General features: G+C 61.5%; 1 protein-coding gene across 5 annotated transcripts in view; it reads left to right on the plus strand.

Annotated features, from left to right (window-relative positions):
* Positions 1 to 12,677, plus strand: part of BCL9L (BCL9 like) — a 31,301-nt gene that overhangs the window by 15,037 nt on the left and 3,587 nt on the right. For 3 of the 5 annotated variants that reach the window (XM_070079474.1, XM_070079473.1, XM_070079467.1), the window contains 7 exons: positions 392 to 493; positions 1,617 to 2,002; positions 2,616 to 2,735; positions 9,179 to 9,389; positions 9,518 to 9,602; positions 9,712 to 12,013; positions 12,315 to 12,578. In XM_070079474.1, coding sequence (XP_069935575.1) covers positions 468 to 493; positions 1,617 to 2,002; positions 2,616 to 2,735; positions 9,179 to 9,389; positions 9,518 to 9,602; positions 9,712 to 12,013; positions 12,315 to 12,578 — 3,394 coding nt within the window. In that variant the 5' untranslated portion in view covers positions 392 to 467. The remainder of the gene's footprint in view (positions 1 to 391; positions 494 to 1,616; positions 2,003 to 2,615; positions 2,736 to 9,178; positions 9,390 to 9,517; positions 9,603 to 9,711; positions 12,014 to 12,314; positions 12,579 to 12,677) is intronic. The other 2 variants (XM_070079475.1, XM_070079481.1) reach the window with 1 other exon arrangement.

Below are 12,677 nucleotides of genomic sequence, written 5' to 3' on the forward strand. Positions count from 1 at the left end.
GATGGGCACGGGCTAGGCCTCGAGCTGGGGGCGGGGCGGGGCCTGGTCCCCACGCAGGCCCCCGCCGCGGCCCGAGCGCCCCGGGGCGTGGCTCGGCGCCGGGGGCGGGGCGAGAGGGGTTCCCAAACCCTGGGTGAGGGGCGTGTCAAGGGAGCGGGAGTCCCCCCTCCCGGGGGGGGGGCACCCAGCTGCTCCGTGCAGTCCACCTCCGCAGCCCGAGACTGCACGCTCCTTGAGGGCCAGGTGCACGCAGCTCGGGGGTAGGGCTGGCCTCTGGGGTCTAGCCCCCATCTCTAGTGCTCCCTCTCCAGCTCCCTAGTCCCAGGGCTGTTGGGTCCTCCCTTCTCCCCTCCCCAATCACAAGTTTTCTCTTTGGGGCTTGTTGCTGCAGTCCGTGCTCCAGTACCGAGTACCTGGCTGGGCCCTGGGCACGCACAGGGGCCGTAGCCCCACTGTGTGTGGGAACCATGAGGATCCTGGCTAACAAGACAAGGTGTGTGGGTGTCGTGGCGGGCGGGGAAGGGAAGGGCCCAGTGGTGCAGGGCCTGCTGTGCTGATGTGGAGAGCACGTCTCCTGGCCACCTGGCTCCCCCGGCCACCAGTGGGCCCACGGGGGTTCCGACGGGAAGGAGGACAGGCCCTGGGCTAGGGGCCTGCCGCCGGCGCTGCCTGCGGCTTCTGGTGCCTTCTAGCTCTTCCCTCCTTAAAACGGTTTGAGCAGACCCCCGCCCACCCCACTGTGGGGTCCAATGGCGCCCTCTGGCCTCCGTGTGGCTGGGGGCGGGAGCCTGCCACCGCCTCCCTCCCCTCCCCGGGAGAAGCCGGCCGACTGGGCCAGGCGGCAGCAGCAGGACAGCAGAGCTGAAATAAATCTGAGCTGGTGTGGAATGAGGGGGGATAAATATCCTCTCCCGTGATGTGATCTTTCCAGCGGCTATTAATAGGTCTCCGGGGAGGGGGAGGCGGCGGGGGGAGCGGGCTGGAGCTTAAAGGGCCCGCAGCCCAGGCTGCTGGAATCCTTGGCTTCAAGCTGCGCTCCCGTCTGCTCGTCACACCGCGCCCCTCCCCCCTCCTGCTCCCGCCTGCCCGCCCGGCCTGCCGGCCCACCCTCCCCAGGCCTGCCCCTGCGGCTCCGGGGAGCTGTCTGGACCAGTGGGCACCAGCCTTGGGTGTGCTCCTCCCACCTCCCCCTGGGAATGGGGCTGGGGCAGAAGGAGTGACCCCTCAGGGCTGGTGGTGGAGTTGAGCTTTGGGTCGGATGGAGTCTGAAAGGAACCAGCCCTAGACGAGAAGGCGCTCGGTGCTGGTCAGGTGCCAGAGGACCAGGCCTGCCACGGGAGCCTGTGGTCTGGTGGAGGCTGGGGCTGGGGCGGGGGTGCAGGGTCTGCCAGTGCCAGGCCCTGGCTGGGGAGTGGAGATGGGGCAAGGTAGACCATGGCCTCAGCCTTGTCTGAGGGGCCGTGGAGGGAGGGAGGGTGGGAGGAGGGGAAGAGTGGGTGGCCTGGAGGTGCCATTCAGCTCCCCCTGCCCCCTTAGGTAAGGCATGATGGGAGAGTTAAAGCCCAGGTACGCTACCCCTGGCAAGATTAACTTCTGTCTCTCCTGCCTTCTCCCAGGTTACCCCATCCCAGGAGGAGAGAAGCTCCGGGGAGCCCGCCGCTGTCCCCCCGCGGCCACTGCCCCCCTGCCCCAGCCAAGCCAATGCACCCAGAAAATAAACTGACCAATCATGGCAAGACAGGGAATGGCGGGGCCCAATCCCAGCACCAGAATGTGAACCAAGGACCCACCTGCAACCTGGGCTCGAAGGGCGTGGGGGCGGGGAACCATGGGGCCAAGGCCAACCAGATCTCACCCAGCAACTCCAGTCTGAAGAACCCCCAGGCAGGGGTGCCCCCTTTCAGCTCGCTCAAGGGCAAGGTGAAGCGGGAGCGCAGCGTGTCTGTGGACTCTGGAGAGCAGCGGGAGGCTGGGACCCCGTCCCTGGACTCAGAGGCCAAAGGTATCCCCTTCTTGATGCTCCACACCTAGCACCTCCCACGGCTCCAGCCCCCAACTGGAGGCTGGAAACCTGCCTCCCTCCCGCTGGCCCGACCCTCACAGCATCTGTGCAAGGGCACGCACCAGGTCATTCAGGAGTGGGGTTTACCAGGGTGCCACCCAGGGAGAGGCCGCGCAGGGTGACCAGGCCACCGGTCTCATCGCTCTCCTCCCTTCCACTGCAGCCCCAGCGTGGGGCCAGGGAGGTGCTCCGGGGTGAGGTACAGAGCCAGGCACCTCCCTGCAGCCGCCTGTGTCTCTGGCTGGTGGGAGCCCTCTGGGAGCAGCCACTGGGGCCTGGAAGAGTAGCAGTGGCTGCCCCCCCCCCTCCCCCCCTAATTAGAACCAGTTGTGGTTGGGGATTATGCAGTGCTTGGGGGGGGGAGGGGAGACGGGCAGCCAGGGCTGCAGGGAGAAATCAGAAACAAATGGTGGTGTGGCGGGGGCCAGGGACTGGCAGAGTGCCCGCCGTGGACTGGGCAGTGCCCTCTGGGACCCGGGAGGGACGGTGGCCGCGTGGGAGGATGGGGCTGTGGGCACTAACTCTCACCCGCCTGCCGGTCCTGCCTGGGCAGAGGTGGCGCCGAGGAGCAAGCGGCGCTGTGTGCTGGAGCGGAAGCAGCCATACAGCGGGGATGAGTGGTGCTCTGGCCCGGACAGCGAGGAGGACGACAAGCCGGTCGCGGCCACCCACAGTGAGTGTTCCTTGGCTCCGAGGCCCTGAGGGAATCTCTTGTCAGCTCCCCCCTTACTGTGCAGCCGGCCCCTCCTTGCGTGCGTGCGTGCCTGCGTTGGCCCAGCCCCTGCCTTCCCGCTCACTGGGGACTGGCGGTGGGGTTCACGCAGGTGGCCCCTTCCTTGGCCACCTCACCTACACCTCTCCGCGTGAATGCCTGGCCTATGCTGCCACCTACTGGTCAGCGGAGAGAGGGCGGCGAAGGTCCTTCCTGCTTGGGCGTGGGACGCTGGCTCAGCTGGGCAAAGCCACGCTAAGCCTGGGTGTGAGCTGACAGTTGGCGCCCTTCCCTAACCTCTGCGTGACTCCTGGCAGGGCCGGGGTGTGTCCCCAGGAGGCGGAGTGGGTGTGGATGGGTGCCCACTCTCTTGTTGATCAGTGTGTTTCTGGACCTGTCTCCCTGGGGAACCCTTCCACAGTGACGGGTGTCCCCTCAGAGCTGTTCAGGGGCCGAGACAACTTTAGGTGCAAGAAACTAGCCGGAGAATGTGGACTTGTGGCTTTGTTGAAGGCAGGGATCAGGGAAAGGAGGAGAGAACTGTGTGGCTGCTTTGGTGCTTTGCTTATGTGTTCCTGTGAGGCAGGCTAAGCTGTGTGTTTCAGAGAGAGAAACAGATGTGGACTGAGTGCTGTTGGAGGAGTGTGCAGGAGAGGGACCCAGGGCACATAGGATGCACTCAGCATGTTCACGGAAAATGGATTTAAAAGATCAATTTATTTTGGAGCTGGTGTTGTGGTGTAGGGGGTAAAGCCATCTGTGATGCCGACATCCCGTATAGGTGCTGGTTTGAGTCCCAGCTGCTCCTCTTCTGACCCAGCTCCCTGCTAATGCACCTGGAAAAAGCTGCCCAGGTGGTTGGGCCCTTGCCACCCACATGGAGACCAGAGGAAGCTCCTGGCTTTGGTCTGGCCCAGCCCTGGCCATTACAGCCATCTAGGGAGTGAACCAGCAGATGGAAGACCTCTAAAGTTTCTCCCTCTGTCTCTGTAACTGTCTTTTAAATAGTAAATCTTTAAAAAAAAATTATCTTGATGCAAAAACATTTGAAATCCATGCATATAAGGGGTTTTCAAAAAGTTGATGGAGGGCCGGCGCCGCGGCTCAACAGGCTAATCCTCCGCCTAGCGGCGCCGGCACACCAGGTTCTAGTCCCGGTCGGGGTGCCGGATTCTGTTCCTGTTGCCCCTCTTCCAGGCCAGCTCTCTGCTGTGGCCAGGGAGTGCGGTGGAGGATGGCCCAAGTGCTGGGCCCTGCACCTCATGGGAGACCAGGAGAAGCACCTGGCTCCTGCCATCGGATCAGCAGGGTGCGCCGGCCTTAGCACACCAGTCACGGCGGCCATTGGAGGGTGAACCAAAGGAAGACCTTTCTCTCTGTCTCTCTCTCTCACTGTCCGCTCTGCCTGTCAAAAAAAAAAAAAAAAAAAAAAAAAAAAAAAAGTTGATGGAAAAATTCATATTAAGAAAAAAGTAGGTATGGATTTAAAACATTTTGCATTAAAATAAACTTATCTTTTTAAATCCAGTTTTCATGAACCTAAAAAAATTTATGTGTTTGAAAAGCAGAGTTACAGAGAAAGAGGGAGAGAGGGAGAGAGAGAGAGAAATCTTCCATCTGCTGGTTCACTACCCAAATGGCCTCAATAGCCAAGGTGGGGCCAAGTGGAAGCCAGGAGCCAGGAACTCCATCTGGGTCTTGCATGTGAGTGGCAGCCCTTCTGTTACCTTCCCACGTACTTCAGTTATTTTTTTATTTTAATTTTTTTTAAAGATTTATTCCTTCATTTGAAAGAGTTACAGAGAGGCAGAAAGAGAGAGAGAGAAAGGTCTTCCATCTGCTGGTTCACTCCCTAGATGACTGCAATGACCAGAGCTGCACCAATCTGAAGCCAGGAGCCAGGAGCCTCCTCCGTGTCTCCCATGCAGGTGCAGGAGCCCAAGGACTTGGGCCATCTTCCACTGCTTTCCCAGACCACAGTTGAGAGCTGGATCGGAAGTGGAGTAGCCAGGACTTGAACCAGTGCCCATATGGGATGCTGGCACTGCAGGCGGCAGCTTTACCTACTATGCCACAGCACTGGCCCCTCCCAAATACTTTAGCAGGGAGCTGAATTGGAAGTGGGATGCCATCCCTGTTCATTAACTTCTTGAAATAACTTTTATTATTATTTTTATATGAAAGGCAGAGAGACAGAAAGGTCTCCCATCCGCTGGTTCGTTTCGCAACTGCGTGCAACAGCTTGGTTGAGCCAGCAGTGGGAGCAGGCAGCTCCATCCAGATCTCATGAGGGTGGGAGGGGCCCGAGTACCTGGGCCATCACCTGCGGCCCTCCAGAGTGTGCGTTACTAGGAAGCTGGAGCTGGAAGCAGAGCCGGAGCTAGGACTTAACACAGATGCTTTGTACGGGATGCAGGCATTTGAAGCAGCATTTTGACTTCCGTGTCAAACGCTAACCCCCCGAACTTTTGAAGTGCCCCCATTCTGAAGCCTCTACAGCTCTCTGGGACTCCAAAGACCATCGGTCCCAGGTCCCCCCTCCCCCAGGAGACTGACTTGTGACCCTCCAGCGTCTGGCTGAGCCCCTCAGTGATGGCACCCCACACTGCCTCCCAGGACAGGACCCCCCACCCCTACTCCCAATTCATTTTTTTTTTTAAAGATTTATTATGGGGTCAGTGCTGTGGCATAGCAGGTAAAGCTACCACCTGCAGTGCTAGCATCCTATGTGGGCACCGGTTCCAATCTTGGCTGCTCCACTTCTGATCCAGCTCTCTGCTATGGCCTGGGAAAGCAGTGGAAGATGGCCCAAGTGCTTAGTTCCCCGCACCTGCATGGGAGATGAGGAAGAAGCTCCTGGCTCCTGGCTTTGGATGAGCTCAGCTCTGGCTGTTGCGGCCATCTGGGGAGTGAACCAGCAGATGGAAGACCTCTCTCTCTCTGCCTCTGCCTCTCTGTAACTCTGACTTCAAGTAAAATAAATAAATCCTTAAAAAAATTCATTTATTTTCATGTACATGAAAGGCGGAGGGAAAGAGACAGAGAGATGGTCTGTCTATTGGCTTACCACTTCCCAAGTGCCCACAGCAGCCAGGGCTTTGCCAGACCAAAGCAAGGAACCAGGAACTCCATCCAGGCCTCCCACGTGGGTGACAGAGGCCTGAGCACTTGGGTCATCACCAGCTTCCTCCCAGGATGTGTTAGCAGAAAGCTGTGTGAGAAGCAGAGTAGCCAGAACTCAAACTGGCATTCCCATATGAGATCCTGACACCCCAAGTGGCAGCCTGACCCACCATACCGCATACCTGCCCCCCAGTGTTCCATTTCTTTGGTCATTATCATTGTACTGCGAAGTTCCTTATTGACATAAACTCTGCCTCCCCACCGAACGTGTCCAGCAACCAGCCCTGTTCCCTGGGCAGCCCCCACACCCTGAGGCTGGCTCTCAGGTCCCTGACCCCCACCCCCGCCCCGTCCCCTGCCAGCCCCATACGGAAGCCTCCGCTCCTGTGTGTCACACAGAGCGGCAGTCGGAGCAGGACCATCGTGGGGTGCATCTGTCAGAGAAGGCTCATCACTGACTGGGAGCCCGACACCTGGCTGGGGACGCAGCGTCAGGCTGGTAGCTCCTGAGTGTGCCCGCCCACGGATGACCCACTGACCAGCTAGTGTGCACCGTGGGACAAAGCTCTCGGTGCTTGCTGATCTCTTTGGGGAGGGCGTGTGCATCCCATTTTCCTGGCATACAGCTCCTCTCCCAAGTGCTGCGTGTTTTGTAGACAAGTTGACTGAGAGCTTCGGGGCGGGGGGGGGGGGTGTGTGTGTGTGACCTTGGTCGCTCGAAACACTCAGGCAGGATTAGTGGAGGGGACATTCAGCCCCACCCCCAACCTGAGGCTGGGAGAGGGGCTGAAGGTTGAGCTGATCAGTCCTGCCTACCTAGTGAGCCTTCCAGAAACCTCCAGGAGGACTGGGTTCAGGGGGCTTCCGGAGAGTTGAGAGCCTGGAGGTTCCTGGAGGAGGTGCACCCGCAGAGGGCACGGGGGCACCAAGGCCTTTCTGCAGGCGCTGCCCTGGTGTCTCCCCATATTCTTTGTGAGCTCCTCGGTAGTGGAGGTGAGCGTTGCCCTGAATACCATGTGCTGCTCTCGCCAATGAGTGGAACCTGAAGGTGGGAGTTCTGATGTATAAGACGGTTGGTGGAAAGTGGAATCAAGAGAACGTCAGGGCGTGGGCACGTGACACAGTGGTTAAGATGCTGTTTGGGACACCCGCACCCTCGTCAGAGAGCCCAGGGTAGAGTCCCAGCTTCCTGCTAATGCGCCCCTTGGAGGCAGCAGCTGGTGATGCAGGCGCTTGGGTCCCTGCCACCCACACAGGAGACCTGGATAGAGTTCTGGGCTCCTGGCCTCAGCCTGGCCCAGCCCTGGCTGTTGCAGGCGTTTGGGGAGTGAATCTGTGAGTGGATGGTAAGTCTCTGTCTGACTGTTTCCGTCTCTCTGCCTTTCAAATAAATGGTTGAGATACTTGCATCCCTGTGGGAGTACCTGGCTTCAATTCCCGGCTCCAACCCCTGACGCCAGTTTCCTGCTAATATGCACCTTGGGAGGCAGTAGTGACGATTCAAGGAATTGGGCTCCTGCCACCCGCAGATGACACCCAGGCTGAGTTCCCAGCTCTGGCCATGACTTAGCCCCAGCCGTGAGGCTGTGTGTCTGTCTCTCTGCCTCTCAAATAAATATGTAAAATAAAAAGTTTACTTTGAATGTACAAAAGTCATTCAGCTTTTTCATCATGTACATTTTCCATGAACTTCTTTGGGGGAGGGAAAGACTTATGTAGTTGGAAAGCAGAGTGACAGGGAGAGGGGCTCCTTGGTCTGCTGGCTCACTGCTCAGACTGCGCTGTGCCAGGTGGAAGCCAGGAGCCTGGAACCCCACCATGTGGGTGGCAGCACTTGGGCCTTCCAGAAACCTCCAGGAGGACTGGGTTCAGGGGGCTTCCGGAGAGTTGCGAGCCTGGAGGTTCCTGCAGGCCGTCATCTCCTGCTTTCCCAGGGCCCTTAGCAGGAAGCTGGATTGGAAACAGCAGCCTGGACTCCCGCTGCCGCTCTGACATGGGATGTGCGTGTCACAAGTGCCCACTGGGCCACGTCACCGGTCCCCTCTGTTTTCCGCAGACTTTTTAAAGTCCCTGGTAGCAGATTGTTCAGAAGCAGGATCAGAGCAACCTGTGGCTTGCAGGCGGCATCTGGAGTAGAGGTAGCCTTGGGGGACGAGCCCTCAACCTGTGGGCTGTGACACTGTCCCTGGGCCGACGGTGGCTGATGGGGAGAAGTGTGCCCACCCCACACACACTTGGCACCCTCAGGGCTTGCACAGGCTACCGTGTGGAAACGCATGGGAACCGCATGCGGAACCCACTTTGCTGCTTCTACATGGCCTTTTCCAACTCTGTTTTCCACGTGGATTTTTTCAACTTGGTGCCATGGTTCTGAATATGTTAAAAATAGGTTTCTTTGCCCTGTGCAGGGTCGAGGTTTGTGTGTCCATTGGACAGACGAGGAGATGAGGCTTAGAGAGGTGTTGTGATGCAGCGGCACCCCTTATCAGAGTACCTGCTTCCAGCTCTGGCTGCTTCCATCCAGCTCCCTGCTAATGCACCTGGGAGGCAGGTGATGGCCCAAGTGCGTGGGTTCCAGCCACCCACGTGGGAGACCCAGAGTGAGGTCCGGGCTCCTGGCTTCGGCTTGGCCCAGTGCTGGCTGTTGCAGGCATTTGGAGAGTGAACCAGCAGATGGAAGATTCCTCTCTCTTTCTTCCTCTGTTACACTACTTTCCTTTTTTTTTTTTTTTTTTTTTTTTAAGAAACTGGGTCTTAGAGGGCCGACGTGTCCCAGAGGCAGTGAGTGGTGAATCGCGGGTTTGTGCAGCCTCTTTGCCTTCTCCATGCCGGCGTCACTAGGCAGTGTGTGTGCACATGCGCAGACCACAGCGTGCTGGGCTGAGCAGACAGGAGCAGCGCTGCCCCGTCCTTGCCCTGGGCCCGAGTGCTGGCTCCCGTTCTCTGGCTGTGTAACCTGGCCTGAGTTGCTTTGAGGCTCCCAGGCCGCCGCCTCCTCTGTACAGTGGAGTGCCCAGGAACGTGTAGATTAGGTGAGTCACATCCACCAGCCCCCAGCCCAGTGCCAGGCAGGGATGGGCTGCATCTCCCCTTTGCCTCCTCTCCCCGCGTTCACCACCCGGCTGTCCTGGGCAGGTGAGTGTGGAGGACCACAGAGTAGGACCCCCTACGGCAGACCATTGTGAGGCAGTGCACCTGCCTGGGCTGGGGGCGCGGCCGGTCCTGCTTGCTGCCTGCCTCCTAGCCGCTTACCCTCTTCCCTGTCTTCTCTCCTCACGCAGATTGTAATGTAGCAGACCCAGCCATGGCGGCCCCGCAGCTGGGCCCCGGCCCAACTGCCCAGCTGCCCCTCAGCGAGAGCAGTGCACCAGGGCCCCCGCACGGCCCCCCACCAGGCCTCCGGACAGATGCGCCCGGGGGCGGGGGTGGGGGCGTCGGGGGCAAGCCAACCTCTCAGTTCGTGTATGTCTTCACCACCCACCTGGCTAACACGTGAGTGCCAGGGAGGCCGGAATCTGCCGGGCCTCCTCCCGCCCCAGCCTGGGCCGTGTGAGCGCGGTGGGAGGGGGGACTCCCTCCTGGGCACAGTCCTGAGCTGTCTGCGCCCCACTCTGGTGCAGGGCTGCCGAGGCAGTGCTGCAGGGCCGGGCCGACTCCATCCTCGCCTACCACCAGCAGAACGTGCCCCGGGCCAAGCTGGACCAGGTGAGTGTGCTGCCCGGGGCGGGCCTCCTCCCGGGCCCCCGTGTCACCTCCAGGAACTGCACCAGACGTTGCTGCACCTATCTCACGCTTGGTTTTGGTCCTCCCACAGGCCCCCAAAGTGCCACCCACCCCAGAACCACTACCCCTGAGCACGCCATCAGCAGGTACCCCGCAGTCTCAGCCACCTCCGCTGCCGCCACCGCCACCACCACCCCCAGCCCCCGGCAGTGCCCCCCCGGCTCTGCCCTCCGAGGGACCTCCTGAGGACCCCGGTGGTCAGGACCTGGCCCCCAACTCGGTGGGAGCTGCCAGCACGGGCGGTGGGACTGGAGGCACCCACCCTAACACCCCGACGGCTGCCACCGCCAACAGCTCCATGCCTCCCGGAGGAGACCCCGGTGCTGCCCAGGGCCCTGCCCTGCTGGGGGAGGCGGCCCCTGCGGGCAATGGGCAGCGCGGCCTGGTGGGCTCCGAGGGCCTGTCCAAAGAGCAGCTGGAGCACCGGGAGCGCTCCCTGCAGACCCTGCGAGACATCGAGCGGCTCCTGCTCCGCAGTGGGGAGGCCGAGCCCTTCCTCAAGGCACCCCCAGGAGGAGCTGGCGAGGGGGGCGCCCCGGCGCAAGCCCCGCCTGCTCCCCAGCAGCCCGCGGCAGCGCCCCCCAGCGGGCTGAAGAAGTACGAGGAGCCCTTACAATCCATGATGTCGCAGACGCAGAGCCTCGGGGGCCCCCCGCTGGAGCACGACGTGCCTGGACACCCCCCCGGCGGGGACATGGGGCCGCAGATGAACATGATGATGCAGAGGCTGGGCCAGGACAGCCTGACGCCCGAGCAGGTGGCCTGGCGCAAGCTGCAGGAGGAGTACTACGAGGAGAAGCGGCGGAAGGAAGAGCAGATCGGGCTGCATGGGGGCCGCCCCCTGCAGGACATGATGGGCATGGGGGGCATGATGGTGAGGGGGCCCCCGCCCCCCTACCACAGCAAGCCTGGGGATCAGTGGCCGCCCGGAATGGGTGGCCAGCTGCGTGGACCCATGGATGTCCAGGATCCCATGCAACTCCGTGGAGGCCCTCCCTTCCCTGGGCCCCGTTTCCCAGGCAACCAGATGCAGCGGGTGCCCGGGTTTGGGGGCATGCAGAGCATGCCCATGGAGGTGCCCATGAATGCCATGCAGAGGCCTGTGCGGCCTGGCATGGGCTGGACCGAAGACCTGCCCCCTATGGGGGGCCCCAGCAACTTTGCCCAGAACGCTGTGCCCTACCCAGGTGGGCAGGGGGAGGCCGAGCGATTCATGACCCCTCGGGTCCGGGAGGAGCTGCTGCGGCACCAGCTGCTGGAGAAGCGGTCGATGGGCATGCAGCGGCCCCTGGGCATGGCAGGCGGCGGCATGGGGCAGAGCATGGAGATGGAGCGGATGATGCAGGCGCACCGGCAGATGGATCCCGCCATGTTCCCCGGGCAGATGGCTGGCGGCGAGGGCCTGGCGGGCACCCCCATGGGCATGGAGTTTGGAGGAGGTCGGGGCCTCCTGAGCCCGCCCATGGGGCAGTCTGGGCTGAGGGAGGTGGACCCACCCATGGGGCCAGGCAACCTCAACATGAACATGAATGTGAACATGAACATGAACATGAACCTGAATGTGCAGATGACCCCCCAGCAGCAGATGCTGATGTCACAGAAGATGCGGGGTCCTGGGGACATGATGGGGCCCCAGGGCCTCAGTCCCGAGGAGATGGCCCGCGTTCGGGCCCAGAACAGCAGTGGCATGATGGGCGGCCCGCAGAAGATGCTCATGCCCTCTCAGTTCCCCAGCCAGGGCCAGCAGGGCTTCTCCGGGGGCCAGGGGCCTTACCAAGCCATGCCACAGGACATGGGCAACAACCAAGACATGTTCAGTCCTGACCAGAGCTCCATGCCCATGGGCAGTGTGGGCACCACCCGGCTCAGCCACATGCCCCTGCCCGCTGCATCCAATCCTCCCCCCGGGCCCGTGCATTCAGCCCCGAGCCGGGGGCTGGGCAGGCGGCCTTCAGACCTCACCATCAGTATTAACCAGATGGGCTCGCCAGGCATGGGGCACCTAAAGTCGCCCACCCTTAGCCAGGTGCACTCGCCCCTGGTCACCTCGCCCTCTGCCAACCTCAAGTCGCCCCAGACCCCCTCCCAGATGGTGCCCTTGGCCTCCGCCAACCCGCCGGGACCTCTCAAGTCACCCCAGGTCCTCAGCTCCTCCCTCAGCGTCCGGTCGCCCACTGGCTCGCCCAGCAGGCTCAAGTCTCCCTCCATGGCGGTGCCTTCTCCAGGCTGGGTTGCCTCGCCCAAGACAGCCATGCCCAGCCCTGGGGTCTCGCAGAACAAGCAGCCACCTCTCACCATGAACTCTTCTGCACCCCTGGGCAATGTGGAACAGGGTGAGTAGACCAGTGGGGTGCCTCTCAGGTGGGCGTGCTCTCCTGGGCAGGTGGCGGTGGCTGTGCTGGGCTCGCTCAGGGAGCACTGCACCCATCTCCCGGGTATTTTGCTTGGGACTTGGCTGGGGGTGGGGTCTTCTGCACTTCAGAAATTGCTTGAAAAGGGTGGGCTATGGTTCCCTGGGACATAGGTGTGCCTGGGGGAGTCCAAGGGAGACGTGGGGAGCTGAGCTCGTCCCAAGTCCCCCAGTACGAGCAGCCCAGTCACCCCTTGCTCTCTTTTGTCTCTGTGCTTCTTCAGGTGCCCTCCCACCTAGCGGCCCCCGGAGCAGCTCCTCCGCGCCTCCCGCCAACCCTCCCAGCAGCCTCATGAACCCCAGCCTACCGTTCACCTCCTCCCCAGACCCCACGCCTTCCCAGAACCCCCTGTCACTGATGATGTCGCAGATGTCCAAGTACGCCATGCCCAGCTCCACCCCGCTGTACCACAATGCCATCAAGACCATCGCCACCTCCGACGACGAGCTGCTGCCCCCACCACCGCCTCCGCAGGGCTCTGGGCCAGGTGTGGGGACAGCTGGGGGACCCCGGGGCTGGGAAGAGTAGGCACAGCGAAGACCTGCCCCTGCAGCCATGCTGGCTTTTCTGCGCTTCCGCGGCGGCC

This window comes from Oryctolagus cuniculus, chromosome 1 (genome assembly GCF_964237555.1).
Source record: "Oryctolagus cuniculus chromosome 1, mOryCun1.1, whole genome shotgun sequence".
In the NCBI taxonomy this organism is placed as follows: domain Eukaryota; kingdom Metazoa; phylum Chordata; class Mammalia; order Lagomorpha; family Leporidae; genus Oryctolagus; species Oryctolagus cuniculus.